We start from the raw sequence: 23858 nt of genomic DNA, 5'->3' as shown, positions 1-23858 counted from the left end.
GCACTTGAGGTTTTTGTATGTTTACTCGGGCGAAACTACGGACAAAAGAAATAAGAATGGGTTGGCAGCGAGGGGGATGGGTATCTGAGAGACATACAAGGTGTTCCAGCCTAAGTGAAAAAGAGCTGTAACTCCAAAACTATCGGCCGAATGGAAAATTTCAAATATGGAAATTGCATGGTAAAATGGGGCTCATGTTTCAGCGTGAAGGAATTTTGGTTAACTTTGTTATTTAACGAGATATGATGGTCAAGTTTCGTTTTTCAAATGGAACTATATATATTTGTTTATGCCATGCGATAGTACATTTCAAGACGAATTCATTAAGCTTTAACGTATTTACCCGATTTTTATTAGTTTACAAGATAGAACGCTTCAAAGTTCGCTAATTTTCAAGGAAAAACTTCGATTCGGCCCCGGGCGGTTCCATTGATGCAATAAGCACCATGCGGTTCTTGAAATATTTCCTACAAAATCCAGGCCTAACTCAGACCTTCGTCCGCATGACAAGTCAGTGACATGATGACTTCTCTCACGGGTTGTATGATAGCTCTATGCAAATATCTCGTTTCTTCCCACATCCAAGATACGTTCCCGACCGCAACAATTGCTACCTGTGCGGAATTTGCTATTCCGTAACAAACTCGTCGTCCGAATGCTGGTGACGCGGTAGCCGTGTTCACCGATGTCCAAATTGTTTCGTTCTTCCTCCGGGTGAACATGCCCAAACCGTCGCGTTTCATTCGTCCTGGCATTGACGTATTTCTGCCCTCGTATTCCCAACGGGAACCAGGGATGCGCGGGGGTTGACTGCGTGCAGCTCCGACAGAGATGGAGAGGAGCCAAGGGGTGGCAGGATCCGAGGGGCTTCTATTATTTTTCAATTGGCCAGCCGAGCGTACAGGGGATCCGGTATCCCCGGATGTAATTGGAGTTGGCTTTGCCGCCATAACGCAGCGATGAAATAAGGCGTGGGCGGACGAGAAATGGAACTAAAGAATAGCGAGCGTTCTGAATCGTGAAACGAGCAGGATGATACGGTCGGCTACGGAAGAGAAGCCGAAGGATTTCAGGGATGCCGAAGGCGTTAGGTAGATTCTCTGGCAAGAATGCAGGACACGTGTTTCGATAGGGAATCCAACCCCTCGGGGAGTGATGCCACTAATTCTGTCTATTCTGTTTTGGGATGGAGTTTTAGGGGTGAAGTTATGAGACCGGACTTGATGCCAATCACTTGCTTGTATCTTCTTCTTTTAACGAGTTCACTGTCACGTTTACTTATGTATAACAAGGGCTTTCCAACTGAGACATTACAAAAGAATGAAAATATTTCATACAAATTGGAAACTGGACACATAAAGTCAATCCCATAAATATTCCTACCTTTTATGTCTATCGAAAAAGATTGACTAAATTAAATAATAGTTTTGATATTACCAAATAAATATTTACGGGACTGACTGTATATCTTTAAAGTGCTTAAAGAACAGTGACTTTGAAGAATGTCCAGAAGATCCTTAGCTATGAGTGTTAGAGGCACCGTGTCCCTCTCAGCACTCATCAGCCGTCATCTGAAACATTGTTTGGTCTCATGAATAATTTGGACGGTAATCGTGTGGATCGATCGAGGCGGAATAGTCTGTACACCGTCATCGCTTCCAAACGTACCATTAAAACGCAGGAGGGGTGTGAACGCCTGACTTGCCCTTCCACCAACCATGATTCCTTGCAACGTGCCGTGTTTCACACGGCCACGAGCCATGCCCATTATGCCCTGCTATTACCCCCGTTCTGCTTAGCTCGAGACAATTCCGATAACGAGCTTTTACCTAGTTTCGATTAGAACCGGCTAATGCTGAGGTAAGGTCTCTCTCTCTCTCTCTCTCTCTCTCTCTCTCTCTCTCTCTCTCGGTGGTTTTGCTCGCTTTCATTGTCTCGTGCATCGTGGTGCTGTTTACAACTTGGCTAGGAAAAGATCCGCGTCGTTGGAAACATCTTGGAACGCGTTTAACATTTCAAGGTGCACAATTAGGCTTTTTATGTTGTGGTTGTTTTATTGTTACGACGTCAGGAATCGAGGCTTTTACATCAGGAACATTGTTCAGAGGCTTCGTTGAATTGAAATTCTTTGCAACATATTGTCTGCATTATTTATAGGTAGCTGGACATTTTGTTTCATGTCCTTTCAATTCCGTCAAACGAAAATTCGCTTCAGTTTCGGCGGTCAAATTCGAAGCTTACTTCCAGCAGGAATATCGAAATGATATTTGTTCTGTGCGGAGGGGGGATTACACTTTTCGCGATAACGTCATTAATCATTCTGTTGCGAATGTACAACGTGTAAATAGAGGATCATTTTGAAGCACACAGTTTCTGTGTGGATTATCTGGCGCGCATGTGAAAAGCTATGTCTGTAGCGTGTGAAATACTGTACTATTAGCAATACATCATTTTAGTATCGTTGTTATCGATAGTATGGGTTCGTCTGAGACTAATTTTAGACGTGGTTTACTTTTTTAGGAAAGTTGAGACCTTGAAATAGGAATAATTCAAATTGGAACCTAGAAACATGGGCTTACATAGCCAGGTCTGATCATGGACAACTCGATCTTCTTTAATCCAGATGTCCGCGGCGGACCAAGCATCGAGCTTTCCACTTGAGACTCTGATCTTCCAACTTCCGCATGAAATTCGAAGCTGATAGAACAGAGGCTATCACGGAGCGAAACGGAATATTGACGAATGTAAATTAATCGCTCGTCGGTCAAAGATATTACGCGAAACAAAGCATTTCGAATTAGTTAAAGCGATTATGTGCGGTTATTATCGATCGGATCATTAATCTGCGTTCGGAGGAAGTCGCCCCCATTCTAACGGCATTTACATGCCGTTGATTCGGTATATCGTTGCTTAATGGTCAATTATTCGTAATAGTCGAATGTTGTATGTATCATCAATACCCACTTTTTGTCATGAATATTCGATATTGACATTTCACGATGAATGAATAAAATTCTTGAATTGTTTAATCCTGGGACCGACTCGTAAAATTCATGAATTGTACGTCGCTGTTAATTGAGTCGCTTTCGTGTCGATCACGTTTGGCTATGTCGACACGACATAGCTTTTGTTATCAGCGTTATCAGGACCATTTATCTAAAGCAGTGGCATTAATCTAATTCGTTTATAAGGCCTGGAAGCTTTCATCGATGAAGTTTGTAGATTACTCGGGATCCGAACCATCGCATGCTCTCCGTGATTGAACGATCATCCTAGCCCCAAGGAATTACGGAAACCGGAAGCGTGTCGGGATTGATACTTTCAGAGCGAGGAGTGCCAGGATGTCGACGCGATATGAATCCAACGATTTCGTCCTTTCCTCACGTTTTTATAAATTCTCCTCGATTTATTCCGTTTCATTGTTCTTCCAACTTCAATTATACCTCTGCTTAGTTTATGTTAGGATCGCGTTCTGTATACTTCCAGATCGTATCAGCTAAAAGGAGAATATTAGGCCTCGATGACTACAAATTACTACGAATATTATAAACTCTCCTCCTGTAAGTCGTTTCTACAAAGCCATTATCGTGCAGAGATTTGAAAACGCGTTCACCGCGGCGTAACGAAACCGCGGGCCGAAACAAAAGAATGGAAACGCGCGTGTCGTTTTTCTCGACCGCATTTTTGCGTTCCCTTTCGAGCAGCACAGACGTCCGTCGCGCGTTCGCTTAATACCCTAGCACGCGCAGCCCCTTTGCATGAAATCCACCTCTTTTTCCGTGTAACCGTCCTCCCTTCTGCCTATACGCGTTACCGTGTTCTCGTTTTGCCCTCTATTTTCCGCTCACCTTTCTCCGACGTGTGTCTGTCTCTCAGGGAAGACAGGATTCTCCATTTTTCCAGCCAAGTTACTCGTTCCACCGCGAATTTTTGCAGGTTTTCTTCCTTCAGGATTCTGTTATTTCATTGATTTCCTTTTGTTTGCGTTCACTCCTCTCCCTAGTCCACTGTAGCATGTTGTAACTGTAGGATTCGTATCGCCCTTTGTTTTCGTTGTCTTGGTCCGAGCTGGAAATTTCAGGATTGGATCTGGGGTTCCTACGTTATTAAAGATTTATAATGAAACTTAAGGAAACTCTTGTCACATTCAATCTTTTTGGAGAAATGTAAATATAGGGAGACTGCAAACGAGCCGTGCTTGGATTTTTGTCCTTTTTGTCGTCTGTACCTTTGCATATTCTGATTTTTTAAATTACCAGTTTCCAGCCTGGGAAACCTGAGAACAGCTCAGTCAGCTTTTGCTTTAATTTCGTTGTATCTCGGTTTCCCATCGACTATCGTCGTCTCGCATTAATAGCTGCTACGTGTTCCCGAATACGTACCGTGTTCCTCGGTGTAGACTTTCAGATAACATTGACAATAATGAAATTAAGTTGACTACACGATACTGACTATGATTTTTATGCAATGACAATCGACTGTATTATTGAAACCATCGATTGGTCTTACGAATCAATGTCTTAGCTGTCGATGCAAACTTTTTAACCGATCCAGGGTCCTTGAAGGGTCCTTGAAGGGTCCTGTTGGAAGAGGCTTAAGGATGTTCGCGTTGCGAGGACAAAAAGTGGGGTTTCACTTGGTAAGAGAGAACAGGGACGCTCTAAACGACGTCGTAAGGCGATTGCTCTGACGCTAGGAAATATAATTTCCCGATCTAGCAGGTGATCATCGGGAGTCAGCCGCTCGGATCCCGGCGAGGAAATACGTCGTATCCTCCGCTGAAAGGCGTAATTCCTTGTACGTAGGTACGCCCGGTGTCGGGCAACTAATCTATAAGGTATTACGGGCTCACGTGGAAAAGGGTGGAAGCTACGATGGAAGGAAGAAATAAGAGGAGCATCGACGGGCTGAAAAGGAGTTCCTGCAGCCGGAGGGAGAGAGCCAGTCGGACTTCCAGAACCGGGCCTCCACTCCGGTAATGAGAAAATCACAAAAGGTATGTCACTTGAATGGGCTCCGCTCGGTGTACTGCTGCCGCGGCTGTCGATCCTTTTCAAGCCAGTTGCGGTCCTCTCCCGTGTGAGCTGCTCCAATGACCTTCGAGTAATCCGTTTTTCAATCTTATCGACGGGGATTTGTTCCCCGGGAACGAGAATATCGCGTTTCCTCCACGGCGATCGGATTATCATGCATTGTGCCACGGTAATGATGGGATCTAGAATGGCACAAGTTGCAGGTGACTCCTGCTCACTTGCTTCGTAGATAGGATGCGCTCCAAGAACCCAAGTCTTAAACCAGGGCTTCCTAATCATGGCTACCCCATCGGTTCGCAAAGTCTGGCCAGGTCTCGTCTTCTCCAATTCGACAGCCACGTAGCTTGCCAGTTAGTTGTACACAACAAAGTGGCCGAGATTAACAACGCTCTGCACAGTAGGAATTTATCGGATTGTAGCGACCATTTATAGCCAAGTTGTCTTGTCCATGTCTGCAACAAAGAAGCGTGTTCTCGACTTTCACTCCAGTCTTTTGTACGTCGACTGTTCGACATTAGTACCGTTGGTAGGAAAAACGTTAATTGCTCGGTGGGTCACTTTGTTCCACCCTGGTAACTTAATTGGAATCTCGGTGTATTCGAAACTCGCTAGGCGTGAGTTATGACGGCTGCGGTGCTGTTTCGATGCATGCACGTTCCCGTGGAATCGGAGGAAGATTAATGGAAGGATGCGTTAGGATTCATTAGAATGATAACTCGACGAACTCGCAATGCTAATGAAGATTTATTTTTTCCGCAAAGTTCCACCACTTCCTAATCGCCTTTGTCATGGCATATTTTTATATCAGTCGAGCCGTTCATTAATTTTTCTTGGCCCGAAAGTCAGGGAAATTAACTATCCATTTTTACTAATTACCTTGTCTTCTGTGATACATTAAATAATGCGTCAACTTTTACACAGAAGCTATAGTGGCAGCATAATCGAATACCATGAATATTAATCTAAACTATACTCTTAGTTATTATTTGCAGCGAAATTGACCAAGAAATTACTAGACACACTCGATTGAATATTCATTTGATAGTTGCATAGTACAACGATATCTAAACGTCTGAGTCGCAGGGCACGCCACTTTCCGTGCTTTCGTTTGCTTTAACGAAATCTTTGGACAAGATTATTCCTCGTCTTGGGCTAAAACCGTCTAGAAGACGGTAGCACGCAACCGTCAAAGACGTCAGGCTAAAACTGACACTGCCAATTTGCTTTGGCTGCGAGTCGTTACGCGGCGTTGTCGGCGTATTGTTGCCGGAACCGAGGGTGTTCATCCCCATTGTTAGGCGAGCAAAGTAGACGCTGTAGGGAGGAAGAAAAGTCGGTGGCCTTTGTGGAGCGAAAAGGGGCCAGGCTCCCGGATGCTTGCGCGGTTGTTTACAAACCTGTCCATCAGCCAGCACCAATTAGTATTGTAACGGCAGATGTTTCTATGACGCGGCGCATTCACTGTGCGTATAAACAATGAAAGTCCTGGAGTGGGGGCCTCGATTATCCGCAAACGGAGGTGTTCCAGCGGTACCGCTTCAACGGTTCAATGGTAGGTGCGATAAATTCGTGGGAGGCCTTCCCAGGGAAGACGCTGATGGATGATAGTTGACGGTGCATGATTTGGCGGTTCTTTTTCATTCGGTCCCCGTTATTGTTGATCACCGAAAACCTCGTGATCGTCTTGGAATCTCTTTTCACGAGTAATAAATCTGAAAGAGTTTTTTGCGTTATACAGTCAGTTCCATAAATTTTCGTACCCTCTATGTCCATTAAAGAAATCTGTCTAAATAAAATGACAGGTTTGATATTTTCAAATAAATACTTCGTTATAAATACATCTCTAAACGGCAACTGTGCTGTCTAAGCAGTGCATTTACTTCCCCCTGGTGAGCTCAGAGGGTGTGTATCGATGCACACAGTCTTAAAAGGCACACCTTGATACAAATTGTCACGAATATACCAGCGTAGACTTAAAGAGCCCTAACACTAATGCATGTACACTTAAGTTGGCCGCGTACAGGCGTCAGTAACTACAGCTACTTGCACAAGCTTCCGACAGTTTCTACCAACCTCTTGCCCCAACACACCGCCTCCCCCTCCACTCAGGGCATCATTATCATCCATTTGCTAATACAACAAGATAAATTGCCCTTCCTCGGTGCAACGTTATCCCACCTGGTAAGTTTTCTAACCGTGGTTCGAAAACACTCTCACCCATCGCCCGCTACGATTGAGGGATGAAACACGGTTTCTTTGGTAGTGGGTGGGGAACAGCACTTCCGCTGGCTCACCTTTTGTTTCTTTTCTTCCCTCGAGGCTACTCGAGTACGTGATATATATAATATAAGGAAAATCTGAGGTATAAAGCTTGATTTTATTTCTTTTTCAAGCTAGTAGATAAGATGAAATTACACCTGTATTTTCAATTTTTAGTAGAATCTTATTTACCTATTCAGGTGTTTAGTAATTTTTTAAAATTATTTCTGTAGAATATCCATCAACGATAATTAACAGAGGATTTAATTAATTTCGGCAAGTGGGATTCGGATGAGTTAATTAATTTTCTTTTGCATTGATCAGGATTGAAACGGAATTTAATTTAATTCAGACGACAATATGATTTATTATGATATCATTTTCTTCTGTTCCGCGTGGGAGTATTTCAAATGTAGAGACGGTTATAGGTTCGAAGATTAAAATTAGATTATGTGATTTGGTTTCATTACTTATTAATAATAATATTCAAAATGTAGCATTCATATTTTGTGAAAAATTTCCGGTCGGTCATTTTACATTAACGACTAGTTCTTTAACATTGTAATAGTTTTCGTACGTTAACATTTTACTTTTTAATCGAATCTCGGATTAAAATTTCTTATTACTTTTCTTCGTTAAAAGTTTTTAAAGTAATCCTCTTTGATAAAACTGCTATTACTGTTTAATTTATTTCAGTCTACTTAAGGTCAGTAATTGTTTTCACAACGCAGACAACGGCTATGCAAATCTGCAACTCGCTAAATGCATAATGTTATTTGTAACTTTATTATTCACCGTTGAAGCGTCGAAAGAGAAAATTATAAGTGGTTTTCACCCATCTTAGATACGGTTACTTCATGGTTTAAAGTCTCGCTTAACAATTAAGATGAGATTTTGACAAGGCAAACTTTACCTGTGCGTGGGAGGAGTACTTGAAAAAGTTGAAACCTTTGTGTTTCACGTACTGAAAACAGGTTGTTTAAACGTCAGTTAAAAACAGTACATTTCCTGCGGCCACTTTGTGTCTATGGAAAACAAACGCGTTAATTGGTTAGCCATCGCAGGATGGCTGGGGTGGAATCAGCGTCAGTGAAATCGAGGGCAGAAGATTTACGTTGCGATTTAAACGGTATCCCTCTGGAAATCCTTGCACATCGAAAAACGAAGCCATGGAAACCGAGCTCGTCACGCTACGTTCAATTTATGCGTGCGTTTTGAAGAGCTGTCACGCGCGACCTGCTTTCCAAAAAACATCTGCTTATTAACATCGTTTCGCGGTCGGGAATAGTGTTAACGTTTCATTTCAAATGTGGCTTACCCCTAATTGCTGTTCGTTATTTTTTTCGCAATGTTTGTCGGAATAGATTTCGTCAGTTTTCTTTTATTTTTGTTTTAATTTTGCAATATTTTAAGAATGTACGAAAGTAATTTTCAATTTTTATTAATAATCAGAATTTTCTGGCGGGCAATGCTGATCATTTTCTGGTAACTGTTTGAACTCCCCTAATTTGCAATGCGGTGAAACGAGGAACGAGTCTGTTCTATCGATTAGACACGTTAGGAAGAATGGAACACGTGAAGACCTCGATGACCTAAATTCTATACCTTTTCCACGAGATATTACTGTGACTATTACTTCGGACACATACACCGTGTGCATCGATACTTGCTATAATTGTTCAGTTTTAAACCTTAAGCTTACAATTCTGATACTAATCCATTTATCATAATCCTTGTACACCTTATTGTTGGTCGAACAAGGGACCGTCGCCGGCGTAAGGAATAAAGTTTATCAAGCAAATCAGACAAGTTAGCAATAACGGAGGAAGCAAAGGACCGGACCTCAGCTTGAAAAGAGACCCGGACAGCTGGGAAACAGGGAACGAAATAGGGTCGAGTCGCTAAGCACGAATTCTATCGATGTAAACGCTGCAAGCAGAGACCATGTTGAAACTGGCAGCGTTGTTTGCACTGCCGGAAGGCATTTTGAAACGACTAAAGGGACAGACCGCCCTGGGGACACGAAATCGCACGTACATACGATGCCAGATACGCTATTATGGACACCTTCCAATTAATTCGTTCCTTGTCCCTGTTCAAACGAACTTGTCCCGGAGCTAACCGCCAAGAATACTTTAGAAACCGTCCTGCACTATATTTATTTTCACTTTATTACAGAAATGTACAGAAAAAATCTCCATTAGTAATGGGGGATAATTAATCATTGGGTCGTCCTGTTATATTTTGAAAAAGTCGCGGAAAAATCGTTCAGACGTATTGGTTCGGCGTTCTTCAGGTCTCTAACGATTAGAAATTGTTGTCCCTATTTTTTGTATCGTTTTTCCTCTACTATTAAAAGTACACTAACCTCGGTTTTACCTTGAATGTTTCTTGACAAAATTCTTGGTTTCCCAAACTAATTATTTTTCCACTTCTATTAATGGTCCAGTTTGAATGTTTTAGAGACTCGAACATGTCGTGCACCAGTGGCACTGCACTGTTTTCAATATTTGCTATCCAACGTACGCCCGAGTTGTTTCTTTTGATAATCAGCGAGCACGCGAAATTCCCGCATACATTTGTAAGTAGTAACAGTCAGTGTGTCGTCAGACGCCGGAAATTAATCTGCTGGAGCGCATTTACATCGACGTAGCGCTTATTCTGGAATTGAATGCGGTACGCTCTGTCAGTCAATAAACTTTACAAAGATATATACCGAGTCTATTGAAGTTACCCGGGACGACAGCAAAAGCGGCCAGGAACTACGTTGAATGATTAGAAAGTCTTTTCAATCTGAATTCTTAGTGGTGCAATAATACTTCAAGAATTTCGATTTTCTAGGACTGTTGTAGTATACACAGCGTATAAGTTACCGTAGTGTTTTTTTCGAAAAAGATACAATTTCACTAGAACAAAGAGATTGCATTGTTTCTGTAGGAGATTAAATGTTATTTTATTTATAAGAGATTAACTTAACTATCAATAAAACTGAAATAAACAGAATCCGCTCAACAATCCGCTCTACGTCTCTTCGCGCCGTCTTTACCCTTCGACCGTTTAACTAGCTCTGTCCGCAACGCTTCTTTTCCTACCTACCCTTAAACTCAAAATCTACCCAGGGTTTTCCCAGGTAGGGGAACGTTGACCTAGGCGGCCTCGCCGAGGCGCGCCTGGACAACATCGGGCCAAGGGGCCTGGTCATAAATTAAACTAAACTAAAGCTACGTTACAATGTCCTTATGGCTATACTATAGGTAACGCCCCCCCTCTCTCTCTCTCACGCACACACACACACATTCTCACTCCTACATTTCTTTGTCTTCATTCGTCTTGGCCATCACCTATTAGATTTGTACTTTAAAACCGGTACTTGAGAATAGAAACCACCCTGTTCTCGATACACATCTATCACTAGATGTTCTAATAGAGTCTTCTTTGTCTGTTTTCAGGTGAGTGTCCAGGAATTCCAGTACGCACGAGGGACTGGCGTGTCCCTGACGATGGTAAGCCATAAAGAAATGTACTCGCGTTAGAACCAGCCGCTTCGCTCACACCATGTGGTCCTGATCCCGCTGCTGGCTGTGTCGCAAAGGCACCCTCGTCTCTCACGTACCTGGGACGAACGACGGGGGTGGGTTGGCTGCGCTAATATTCCCAGACATCCTTCTTAATTAACGTCGCGATATGTCCCCTTCTTTTGCGCGATTAACAGACTTCTAACGCGACTACACATCGTTGCTGCCTCTGATATCTCTTTGAGAATCGCGGAACCGTGCCGCGAGTGGGTCGGGGGAGTATTTTTTGTAGCTCTATTCTGCGAAATTTTTCTTTCTTGTTTGACACGGTCTCGAAGAGGGAAGATGCGTGGCTTTGACGAATAACTCGCTGCCGAGGGAGACCGTCTAGGGGTAAGCTTGGATGATTTTGAAAAATTGTTGGCTTACGTTCAGCGATGATGGTTTGGACGTTTTGGTAATAGTTGTGGTCGAGGAATCGTGACTTGCGCTCGTTGAGATTGAAGACCGTTGCTTTGGGGGTTGATGGATGGAAAGAGTAGGAGAAATGGCAAAATTAGGGGAGCTTGGATTTCCGAGTCTGCTAGTTAGTAGCTACCCTGATATACGAACACCTAAACTTGTTACTAAATAACTTTTGCATGTTAGCATTTTCTCTGGTGGTAATAGAAATTATAATAACAACAGTAATAATAATCATAGCGTAGAGTCTGACTCCATTGTAATACTCGTACTTGAATTCTTGTATTCTTTCTGGAATAGTTGCAAACATTCTCTTTCTTCTTGACAGTTTACTTCGTCCCGTTTTAACGGGGTACGTCTGCCCCTGCTCGCGGAGTAAAGCGTGTCCCAAGAGGGTTAGGTAGGAACGTGTTTGTATATCATCAGGGTGGTCACCAAGGATTACAATGTAGGGGTATGTAACCCGCGAAAAATCGTTCTGTATGTCTGCAGAGAATGTTATACTTTTATATTATTTATTTATTTATATATATTATAAAGAATGTTTTTATGAAGATATTTTTGAGGGATAACATTTTGCTAGGACTATTAACAGCAGTGAGGAATTTTTTAAGGAATAAAAATTAATTTTATCTATTTCAACGTCAGCTTTGCGTCGCTGTGCTTCGCTGAAATTGCGAGGAATTGTACGCGACGCTTTTAAGCAGTCTTAAAATGCCTCGGAGAAAAGGAAAAATGGAGCCACGCGACACACGAAAATCCAGCCTTATTTCGCTTTCAATTTGCACCTCCTCAAAGGCCGTATAAACAATTTTCGGAATGAGGGTTGCGTGAAACGTTTTTTCTCCCCTCTAATACAAAGGAGTTCCTATAAACAGAATTTTCTCTATGAAGAATAAATCATTGGCTCGACGAATTTTCCTTCGACTTTATTTTTATCAAACAATTGTTTGTCAAAAAAGTTAAAAATCGTCTTTACAGAAGCCTTAAAAAAATATCAGAGTAGAAATAGTTAAGTTCCGCTGTTTCAGTTAGTAAAGGAAGGTTTGCATTTTTAGAGATTTACGTCAATCTTCGGTTGTACCAAAAATTCATGGTAAAATTCTATTTTGTTTATCAGAATCCAGATTGCAGTTGCAAACTCACGGCTCTCGACATCATTTGATGCGTGTAGTACACGTCGATATTTCTCTCGCCGTTGTATTTTTTCTGTTTTTTTTTTTTTTTTGGTATTCTTTTAATGGAACTGTTGCGCAAACTGCGGCATCGAACCCCTCGCTCGTGGCTTATCTTTGTTTTCCGCATAAACGAGGACAAGCCTTATCAACGAGCAAGCCTCCGGCTATCGTTGAAGTCAAACATGTTCCTGACATGGCCGACCGTGGTGCAACTCAACCATTACCACTTACACGTATTTTCTCTCCCCTTTTCCGCCTCATTATTGACATTTTTTTCGCGTTTCCGACCTGGCTGCGCGATACACAAACGAGCCTTCTTTATAGCACAATAATAGGGGGCGCTGGAGATTGCACGGGGTAGATTGAATTTCGGGGTGGTTCGTTAACATTTATTTTGTTGTGTTTAGCTATCGTTCGGTGGGCCAGCCGTGAGATAAATTTCGTAAAAATAAGATGGAATTTTATCTTCGTTGCTGTACTATAAAAGGGTTAAATAATTTATTTTAATATCGAAACTTAAAAATTGTTTTTGGACGAATATGTTCAGACACAATAATAAACTCGAATGATTTCACGATTCAGATAAGCGTTACAGGAATGGAGCAAGGTATTTCATGGTGATCCAGAATCCTTATCGCGATACAAACGATTGGCACGCGTCCCATTTCGCCGGCTGGAGCGACACGCGACACGAAATTCCCCTCTTTTTGGGCGACGATTTACTCTCCTCTGAGCGAATGTTTCTTCGCCAGGTTCCTTCTATGGCCGTCTACCTTTTCATTCTTTCACACGACGCTTTCACGGCGAAAGATCGTGTTCACGCCCGCGTCGAGGAACATCAAAGCGTGCACCCCGAGAAGCTTTCCCAGGGAATTTTCTCGTCCCGCGAGAAAGCCCATCGAAATTTTCCTCCTGTGTTCCCTCGATAGAAAGCCCGTAGTAATTTCCGCGAGTTTGATCGCGGCCTACCAGGGAAAGAAATTCCAAGGCGATGTGAAAATTGAAATTTTCGAATACATCCTTTCCTACGTTTGCTTTTGACATCCAGTGGAAGTATTTTCGAACACTTGGTTATTTTCAAGATATCTGTCTGAAAAGAAGAGTAGTACAATATTAGTGTGACGTGATATACTATTATCACATACAATGAATAATTAAGCTATTATATAAAGACACTGGATTTGAACTATTTGAACTCGAATATCTTGGAAACAAAGCCACGCGTGAACAAATTTTATTCCCCGTTTTAGACTCAATTTTTCACGAAGAATCGTCTGTAATTACATTTCACGCCCCTGAGCGAGCGCGAATACCTTTCCATAAAGTCTCAGGGAGGACTTAGCGGAGCACCGAGCGCGCTCAAATTTGCGGGAGATCCAGAGGATCGAGCCAAGAGGTGGATCCTCCGTTTCTCGTGGCGGGATATCGCGTTATAACTCGCATGATAGATTACTTTCACTCGTGCGATGCTGAGCCTCGAATACGTCACTCCGCTGCGAAAGTAGATTTCGTGCGATTCGTGGCACGGAAATTCCATTCGTCGGTCTGAACCGCTGCTATTAGACGGGAATGGCTACAGAGGAGGATAATTTGCTCCGGGGATTCCCAACGCGGGAATCCCGTGAAGTTCCCCGTGATCGAAGCTCGATCCCTCAGGCTGTGATCATAAATTATTGACAAGTTGGACCGAACAAATATAAAACTGGTAGATGATCTCGGTGATTTAAAAATGAACTGCTCGGGACGGTTTAGATGATGGCTTAGACACCCCTTTCCCCTAATTTTTTAGATCCGTCGTATTTCAAAGTTGCTATAATTTTATCGTACCTATTAGAAAGTACAGTTTTACTATTCTTCCAATTTCGCCGTAACATCAACTCTCGTATTCGGACCGCTATAAATTTGCAGAAAATCGACACTTTTACCCGCGAATAACGAATACCTACTCTCCCAAAAAATAAACCTCTGAAATTGGTTGAAAGCATGGTCGAATGGGTTTCGCCCCGTTTCAAACGACTCTGTCCCCTTTCATTCCTACTTGAAGGAACTTTGGTTCGCTGCGATACTGTATCAAGCAGGATCGAAGGTATTCAGGGAACACGGAAATGAGTGCGCACTTTGGCGAGTTCCGTGCGCCAACGGAGGCTTTCACCTTTTCTTCCGGACAGGACAAAGTTTCGGCTCGGGAGACATCCGGCATTTTTCACCTCGCTCAACGAGAAATAAAAGTTCCCCGAGCAAGTTCGCGTCGTTTCGAAGCGCGTGGCGTCGGAAAATTAATCATCCGACGTATCGCGGAGAGAAAAACATAATTAATCGAACTGCGATCGTTGGGTAGAGGGAGGGTGGTGTTGAACTTTTACAGGAGTGTGAAATTGATCCTTGAACTCTAAAAGAAACTCATTCTGTTCATTCAATGTATTATTTGTATTTTATCCGTGAATTTGATCGCTCAAATATTGGAATAGCCAATGTTATATTAATATGTGCTAGTAGTAACTGTAATAAACTGCTTCGAGTCGAGCTTACGAGTTTAACTTTATAGTTTAACTTTAGTTCCAAGCACATGGGTGTCAAAGGGCTAAATATACTGTTCAATGGTAATTGGATCACGTGTTCTGTGTAAACTTTACGTAAGCTCTGTATATCCACTACTTCGAAACTTTCATTGCTGCACCTAACCTAAATATTACATCAAAATTAATGTGAGTAATTCGTGTGGGTCAGTTATATTATTTAACAAAATATAAAAACGCCTGTCTTCCAGAATATGATTCAATGGTTTCACATTGCATTGTCGAGCAAACATTTAAAAATTAATTGAAATTCCCTTCGACTGCGATCCATAAACCAAATGAAAAATTACCGTTCTTCTCTTTTATGTCATTTTAAAATCGCAGGTTTCGCATTAATTGAAATGTAGCCTTTAAATGGTATTCAAAAACGCGAATCGATGCGAACATTTCCTCGTTTCGTCGTTGCACGTCCATTTTGCATTTTATCGCCATTAAACATGGCTGCACACGTGACACTTTTTTCTGTTTGATAAAACATACGTTATACTACGTAATGCATTCCATTTTTCGCGCTATATCAGCCATAACAATTTTATTTTCCATTCAAGAAACAAAAACAATTCATGGTTAGAAATTGTTATTGGAAATGTCCTTTTGTTCATCGATTTCCACGCTTCTCATTTTTACATCTGTTTGCCGCGACTATAAGTTGTTCTAGAGTCTGTCGCCCCTTCAGAAAAATCGCCTAACTGCTGAAAGAAAGGTAGAGGTGGTAGCAGTCGAATCCTAGACGCGCTGGCTTATCCTTTTCCAGGCGATTTACGTGCGAAGTTCACGTGGAAGGAAGCGAACCGTTTATCACTTGGAGAGCTAATAGATAACAGGGTGGTTACGTGTTCGAGGTTCGATCGGTGCCATCCCCTGTCCCTAACTCCCAGAATCCACTTTATCGGTCCCGATCGACTAACAGCTGCTAGGATGGAGCTTCGAATCCCAGCTCGAATCCAACTTCCGAGGGCGCCCCACCGGAAGTGCGTAACTCTTTCCAGCCAGCGGGAACCTTATCTGATCCTTGGAAATGATTTCTCCAAGATGATACCACGTGGACTAGGTATCGGAATAACTGAATTGTTCCTCTTGTCGTGGACCGTTGTTAACAATAACTCGACCTATGAGATCTATATGTAGGTTATGGCAACCATCCAACGTCGCTCTGTACTTTGCAACGAAGATTTACAACCACGCAGTCTTTTCATGTCTGCCCAATTTAAAAATACACATTTGCAACTCGTCGATGCTTGATTTTGAGATAAGATTCCTCGCTATTTCTGAAAACGTCTCGCATTGTAAGCAATGAAAACGATCCAGAAGCTCTGATCTCTATTAATGGTGGAACACAAAGTTAATTTCTTTAATTAAACCACGCCGTCTCAACGGAAGCGTGAAACTACAATTTCCTACTTGCCGGTTCGCAGTTTCTTATCATCGAGGCCGAGTCAGTTGGTAACCAGGGGAAAAATCCTTTGAAATCCTACTTCAAAGGTAGAAGTTTGACGGTGATGTCACAGCCAATCCACTTCCGGCCTTATTTAGTAAATCGACTCCTCGCCGAGGGAACGAGTCTCAGAAGTATCTTGCAATAAATATATCGGCTTATGGACGTCTCGAGGAGTTTCACGAGTCATCAGAAGCTCGAGAAGCCAAACTCTCACCGGAGGCCGATGAAATAGGACTTGGGGGCTTGTCCCTTCGGACCCTTTCGTCCTGATCGTTGCTGTTCTTATCGACGGGACATTCAGACACGCAATGTAGCTCTTGGTTTCTTTCTTCCATTCGGTTCGCCTCGAATCAGCAATTTATTTTTCAATTTTAACCCTTTACGTTCGGAATTATTTACCAATTCTGGTTTCGATCATTCAGTTTCGAAAATATAGCCTCATTTACGTGACAGAACTATTCTTCAAAGCTGAGATGAGATACTGAAACCAGAAAAATTATGAAATGAACGTTTAAGAATAATTCGAAGATACAATTATAGTGCAAACGGTTTCAGTCTCCAAACACGAAAGTATCTAAAGATTTATGTTGCGAGCAACGGGGCCGGGACGTCCTTTTTCCTTGATTAATGGCGCGAAACTTCGATTCTCTAAACCCTCTCCGAATTCTATCGCGGCATTTCCCTACAAACTTTTCCAACTTACAGATTTCTCTTGCTCTTAAGCGAAACGGTCGCGGGTCATTAACCACGGGTTCCCCGGCAGGGAGCCCGAACGAGAAATCCATAATTCCCGGAAACGCGGGAGGAAATTTCGCGAATGGAATCGGGTCGGCGCTTTTTTCACAGAAACTCTGCGCTGCTACAATCCTATCGGCGTTCGAGCACGTTAGTAGCGTCTCTCCGTGCATTCTCTGCGCCCCCCTCGAGGCCGCCACTGCATCCAGTCCTGTGTCCCTGTTGCTCGCGGGAGACGCGCTCCAAAAAGATAACCGCGGACACCTCGTTTCCGGTTTCACGGTCTATAGACGCCGGCAAGCGACACGCAAACGAGGCCAGCCTGTATTATTGCAGCCGCGTCTCTGGGAAACGAGAAACACCGAGGGGTGGGCCGGGGGATGCTCGGGGAAACTGGCACAAGCAATATTTTTCAGGCACTTCGAGAAACCTCGAGAAGCTTTTACGCCGTCGCCGTTTCCCTGGACCAGTTAAAATAGCTGACTTTAAATGCCGTTTAGCCAAGTAAACGAATTCTGTTAACGCTTCCCGCTGAAACTTGCTCGCCAGGGATCACCAGGAACTCGACACCCCTGTGGAGAAGACCGAGGATATGTGGAGCAACCCCTTCGTGTATTATAAACGCATACGATCCTCGGTTTAGGAAGCAATCCATATTTATACAGTCGAAGCTTTTACCCGAATAGTTGATCGGTTCGATAGAAAAACACGAGACTATGATAAGTTGCAGCGTTCACTTATAGGCTAACGAGACAGGATCTCGGTAACTTTACATCGTCGAAGTCACTAAAATCCTGTCTCGTCGATTACCATTATCCAGTAATCCTGCGATCCAGGCGATTTTATCCGGGCGACGAGCGCATCGGAGGCAATCGTTACATAATAAACGACGAGGTCTCATGGCATGAATATGAAGCGCGACTAATGAGCGCATTAATACATGCCGGGCAGCATATTTTGCCCCGCGTCGACGAACCGTGCATAAATTTCCTTTTGCGCGGACGCGCTCGAACGAGCCGGTCGCTCGCGCATGCAACCCATCGGTGAGCTTGTGCGTTATTCCCGTTCGACTCTTCGTCGTTCACCTCTTCATCTAGCCCCTCGTGGGACGACTGATGGCCGGTGAAAACTCCCACGGATCATCGAGCGCGTCTAATCGCCAGCGTCTCACCTCCTACTTTTTCTTTCACGGCAAACACTTGTTATTTTCTGTGATATACATCGGGGAAACATCAAACCTATCATTATTTAGACAAATGTTTTCAATGAACGTACGTACCTGTAGAAGATAGGAATCCTTATGAAACTAACTGTATGTAACCACATCTATTCTGAACTTGACAATGGCCGATTCTGATTGTGGGACACTATATTCATGAGTTTTCGATGCACAGGACACCTACAAACTAAACTGGTTGATATTCATGAGCTCTAGGTTTCCAGAGAATAAACTAGTAGGAATTCATGAGCCGTTAATGTCTACCTAAAGTAAACCAGTCCAGATTCTTGAGCTCTAGGTGTCCAAGGCACTTAGCACCTGTTCTTTAAAAAGAAATTCTGCTGCATTTTTTAATTCCACTTAACAATCTACACTTGACATTCGGAGACTCATTGAAAGCATCTTGTAAGTGTTCACCGGAGACAGAGCCAGTGACTCCAATCGATCAATGTAATTTTCAATGTTACCAAAAGATACTTTCCGCAATAAACACAACTGGAGGGTGTGCGGGGATGAGGGAAAAAAGTTAACACCGGGGGTGCGGCAGCCGGATTCGTTGTTTCTTTCCTGCGCTCCCTTTTTGTTTCTTCCATCCGTTCGCATTAATCACTGCGGCACCGCGAGAAACGGTGGCGAGGGGTGGGTCTTTTCCTTCCTCCGGCTCATTCTCGTTTTGTTCCAGCGGTGTGCACCGCTTCCATGTTGCAACTGCTACCTTAATGGGTTTCCAGCTTGGAAACCAAGCGGTGGATTATGGGACCTCGGTACCGACGCTATGAACTTCGATATAGTCTATTTAAATTATTCCAGATTTCAGCATTCGACGATCACCATTCTTGCACTCTTGAAACACTAGTTTGGCGTAGGGGTGAGCATTGGTACTCTTCGAAGCGTTCTTTCTCGTTGCTTCGAAAGTGTTTCTTTCAATATTTACGAGTAGAATTTACAATGGCCCTCAAGTTGCATAATTGATCCTCGATAATGACCAATCGATAGAAAGAAAATGAGAAATGAGACTCGAGAAACGGCTGAACAGAGTACCAAAGCGAAGTGGGAGAAAGTTCTGAGACGTTGGGAGAGTTTGCTTCCGGATTCCACCCTGTCTCTAGGGGGTTCAATTTCCACGGATATAATTTTCCCTGGCCACTGGCCAGTATCTCGGTTCCTTATCTCGACCAGGCTGCACGTAGCGGCCGCAGATAAATTTTAGGATGACAGCAAGATGGATGAAGGACAGTGGAGAGGGCGAGCGAAGCCGCCGTTGCAATTTAGGGTCGTGGAAGACGAACAATTTAAATTTTTCGCTGGCCACAGTTTCGCGCCTCTCTCGAGTGCAATTACTCTCCTCCTCCCTTCCTCCAGCGGCCAGACAGGAGGAAAAGAGGCTCGAAAGGAGCTTCTCGTTCTGGGTAATTGCGGCTGGCATAATTGCTCACCTTCGATACCATCTTTCGGTAGTAGGAAATCTCCTCGGAATTCTCATTGACTTAAAACTGTAGGTCGTGCCCGAGTTTTCACTACTTTGTCGGACACTCTGTATCTAGCAATGCAACAGACGTACAATCAATAATATAAATATTCGTATAATGTCTCTTGAAGAAGTTCCACTAAATTCTTCAATAGATATAGAGGGTACGAATATTTATGAGTTAGAAATAGTAGTTATAATGCTTCAATTTTTCTATTTCTCTTCAGTAGGACTCTTTGAAAAAGAGACAGAGTGATTGCCACAAGAGGGAGGGTAGCAAAAGGAGGGAGAAGGTGGAAGGATCCGTAATAATCCAGGAACGTTTCATCCAAATTATTTCTGCCACTCTTTTTACCGTTTTTCCTCGTCGTAGGCGGGGATGTTCACCCTTAAAGGTAAACAGGGGACGTTGCGACGAGATTTATTTTGTGAGTTTTTTCTCGTCGCACCTGTGCAACTTGCGGGACGCTGTCCAGCCTTTCCACCTTCTGACCGGTCTCCTCTTTTATTTATTTACTTAAGTATCACCGCACGTACCGCGGATAATGGGATTTCTTCTTTGATAAGATAAATCTCCGATTAATTTCTTCCTTACACTGGCAGCAAGGCGGTTTCTTCGTTGCTAAACTGCAACTTCCCGTACGTCACCTGGGGGATTTCGGTGGCAATAACGAGCAGATTTTCTGTTCGGGAGTTCACGATTAAAATACAGCTTATCTCGTCGTTGTTTTGACACGTTAACGTGATTAATAAAATTCAGTCTTTGGATGGCATCTTATCCTAAACGCGTTATAGATTCCTCGTAATTCATTTTCATCTCGTTTAAAGTCTCGTAAACTCTTAGATATTTTCCCAAGTATCGGTCTGCCTGGCGACGCGTTGAATTTTCTCATGTTGACTATGGTTCGCAAATCGCGGAGATCAGTTTAGTAGATGGAACAAAATTTTCCGAGCTTCTTTGTTGACGTTAGACTCTACCCACGGTAAATCGTCGATCGTCTCCTGAACTGATCGATCCTCGATGGGCGTTTTTGATTAAAGCCCGGTTGAGATTAAACTTGGAGCACCTGTCCGTGTCGGTGTACTCGTTTGCAGAGGAAAAGCGAGCGTCTTCCCTTTTTATCCGGCTCGTTCTTCCAAGAAAATTGCGTTAGTGCACCCTCAGATCAAGGAATCCCTAATAACAGAACCGGATTGGTTCGAGGTAAACTGGGTCGATAACAAAAAACTCAAGAATTCAAATATATGGAGATCTAAGAGGATTTGGTGGTTAGAAATTTTAATATTTAAAGATACGAGTAGCTAGCATTTTCATTAAATTATATTTCTTAAAAATAGATTAAAAATAAGAGTGTAATATATTTAGTTGATAAACTTTAGAGATACACGAATACGTATTCGATTTCTTTTCAATCCATTTTGCAGCCTAACGTAGTACTCGGTTAGACGTAACACATTCAACAAGAATATCTCACGAGATCGACTTTCTTACCCATTGATACCGCATCTGCACCATCGAACTCCGTTTTTGGTTGGCTTAGCAGGTCTGCCGGCATCCCGTAAAATATTAATACGAATGCTCTTGGATGGGGTGAAAATTCGATACTCGCTACCCTCTTCGAACAGCCGTTCTATGCCACCTACCACCCACACCCGACACCATTTCTCATGGTCTTCGTTTCGCTTCTGCGTGTATATATCGGGTGTCTCGCGAGCTCGTGTCTTCTAAAATTAAGATCAGATCATCGATCAGTCTACGCAGAAGTGGTGAAAGGCGAATTTTTGAAAAATGTTGAATCTCTTGGTGTGGCCACCTTTATCTAAACAATTCTATTGGTCTGGGAACTCTGATGGTTTGAAAACTTGCAGATCTGAGGATGTAAAGATTTGACGAATGGGAATTTGGTTGCTTTAAAGTCTGAATTGGCAGCCCAAGGATCTGAATATTCGAAAATCTGAAGAATTCACAACCACGATCCTGAGAAACTGACAAGTTATAAATCAATTAAAGACCTGTGGGTTCGAGGATTAACGTTCGCCAACTCTACATTAAAAATTGTATTCCAGTAGAAATTGGCCAGCTATCGCGACTTGTGCGACACCCCGTATGCAACGCAGCTGGTGCCGTTACACCGTGTTCGAAATCTATTGCCAGCAGAGAATATTCAATGCGCTGGTCAGGTAAATATTCGATGAGCCTGCACGACGAAGAGTGGAAGGTCTCGTAGATATATTTCGACACCTTCTGCTGGACATACATACTGCCTCTATATTTTTTCCTGTGCACTCTTTGCCAAACTAGGGGTAGCTATTCGTTTGACACGGCCACTGTATACCTAACGTCAAGGATGCTCGCTTTTCTCGTCGTTTTAATTAGCTCGTGACACTTCAATGTAACGGAACGACGTTGGCGCATGGGAAGTAAATTCTGCTCGGAGATTAATGTAGGAAACTGGAATCCATCGATGTGCAGAGTTTATTCAGAATTAACGTGTGTTGAAATGTCACGCTGCGATGGAAAACTGTCTAGCTTTTCCTAAGCCATACGAAATTGGACCATCTTTATAGATATACAAACATTGTGCTTTCGAATTCGAAATTAAAAAGCTCTGATAAAATTTCGCTTCTTCGATCCAAAGTCCTGGGAATCCAAGAAGTATCGAGATAGATAGGCATCGCTAAAAATTCAAGGATTCGAATTTAAATAATAAAATAGAAATTGAATCATGTTATTTCTTTCAAGGAAATCGTACATCGATTTCATCGACATCCGCAGGATTGCACGAAGGCGTACTTTTAGCGATCATCTAATAAAACCGAGCGACCCCGACGTTTTGCTGGAAGGGTCGTTGTTCCTCGTTGCGCGTTTTCAATCTGCCCGCCACGGGTTTCCTTATGAAATCGCGTGCAGATTTTGTCGGGGATTGTGCTGTAAATTATGGGGGAGGGCGAAGAAGAAGCCGGTGAGAAAAGAGCACGTTTAAAGGGGATAGAAAAGTTGCTCGCCGAAGCTCCTCGTTTTTTGTGGGTTTTGTTTTTTTTTTCTTTTTTTTTTCTTTTTTTTTTGTCAGAACTGTTGCGTCGCTGAAGACAGTATTGTTCGGTTGGTCTCGCGGTGCATTATGAATGAGCACGCAGAAATACGCTTTTCAAGACATTAGGAGAAACGAAGATAGAAATTCTACTTTGTTGAATTTATGCTCTTCATTTTTTACACCACCTTCTCATTATCTCTTTGTCAGTATTCCATGGAGAACGAAAATTTAGTAACTCGTTCTTGCCCGGTGGACACATTCCGGGTTTCGATTTCTTTTGATAAGTTTCTCATAGTCTCGCTCAGTTATTCTCGAATCTAAATCAATTCCTCCAAAACTACACGTCAAAGAATAAGTCGAGATTCAAGAGTCCCCTGGAACAATTTAATTATCGATAAGTTCACATCAGTTATTCAATCGGTACACATGAATAATTCAGTTTAATCATATCAGTCAGTCAACTAGTGCACGTCAACCCACTAATTATTAACACGCATACTTCACACCAAGAGCTAGGTTCTTGATATTTTAGCACGTTTTCACATCCTCCTCATCTCGGAAACTCACCTCGTAGCCCATCCACCAATTACACCTACAGTTCCAAACCTCTTTTCGCTGTCATTCCTTAGTTAAAATCGACTCATCGGTATTTATCGATAATGTAGTCGCTGCCAGCACTTCTGACGAATTAGTTTGGACGATCAAGGCTTCGTCATAGTCCCTGGGCGTTTAAATTAATCATGGACGAGAGGGAATTTTCTCCCAACTCTGTTTTTCTAGCCCTCGAGCGTTTTCAGCTGGCGAAAGGGGTGACCGCGCGAGAAAGAGTAACAGGGTGGGTGGCTGGGTGAGGGTGACAGGTAGTGTGTATTCTAGATGGTCGGGGAGCTAGGGGTTGGGAGGTGGGCCGTATAAATATGGAAATTTGGTAAATCAAGTT

The 23858-nt window shown here is 42.9% G+C and overlaps 1 protein-coding gene across 9 annotated transcripts in view; it reads left to right on the top strand.

The window, feature by feature from the left end:
- LOC128893105 (polypyrimidine tract-binding protein 2) overlaps positions 1 to 23858 on the top strand; it is a 265695-nt gene that overhangs the window by 143468 nt on the left and 98369 nt on the right. For 3 of the 9 annotated variants that reach the window (XM_054153909.1, XM_054153905.1, XM_054153906.1), the window contains one exon: positions 10742 to 10795. The exons of the other annotated variants lie outside the window; for them this stretch is intronic. In XM_054153909.1, coding sequence (XP_054009884.1) covers positions 10793 to 10795 — 3 coding nt within the window. In that variant the 5' untranslated portion in view covers positions 10742 to 10792. The remainder of the gene's footprint in view (positions 1 to 10741; positions 10796 to 23858) is intronic. 9 annotated transcript variants of the gene reach the window in all.

Source organism: Hylaeus anthracinus, unplaced genomic scaffold (assembly GCF_026225885.1).
Source record: "Hylaeus anthracinus isolate JK02 unplaced genomic scaffold, UHH_iyHylAnth1.0_haploid 2, whole genome shotgun sequence".
Classification (NCBI taxonomy): Eukaryota; Metazoa; Arthropoda; class Insecta; order Hymenoptera; family Colletidae; genus Hylaeus; species Hylaeus anthracinus.
The sequence above is the reverse complement of the archived record's forward strand: the minus strand, read 5'-3'. Positions and strand labels throughout refer to the sequence as shown.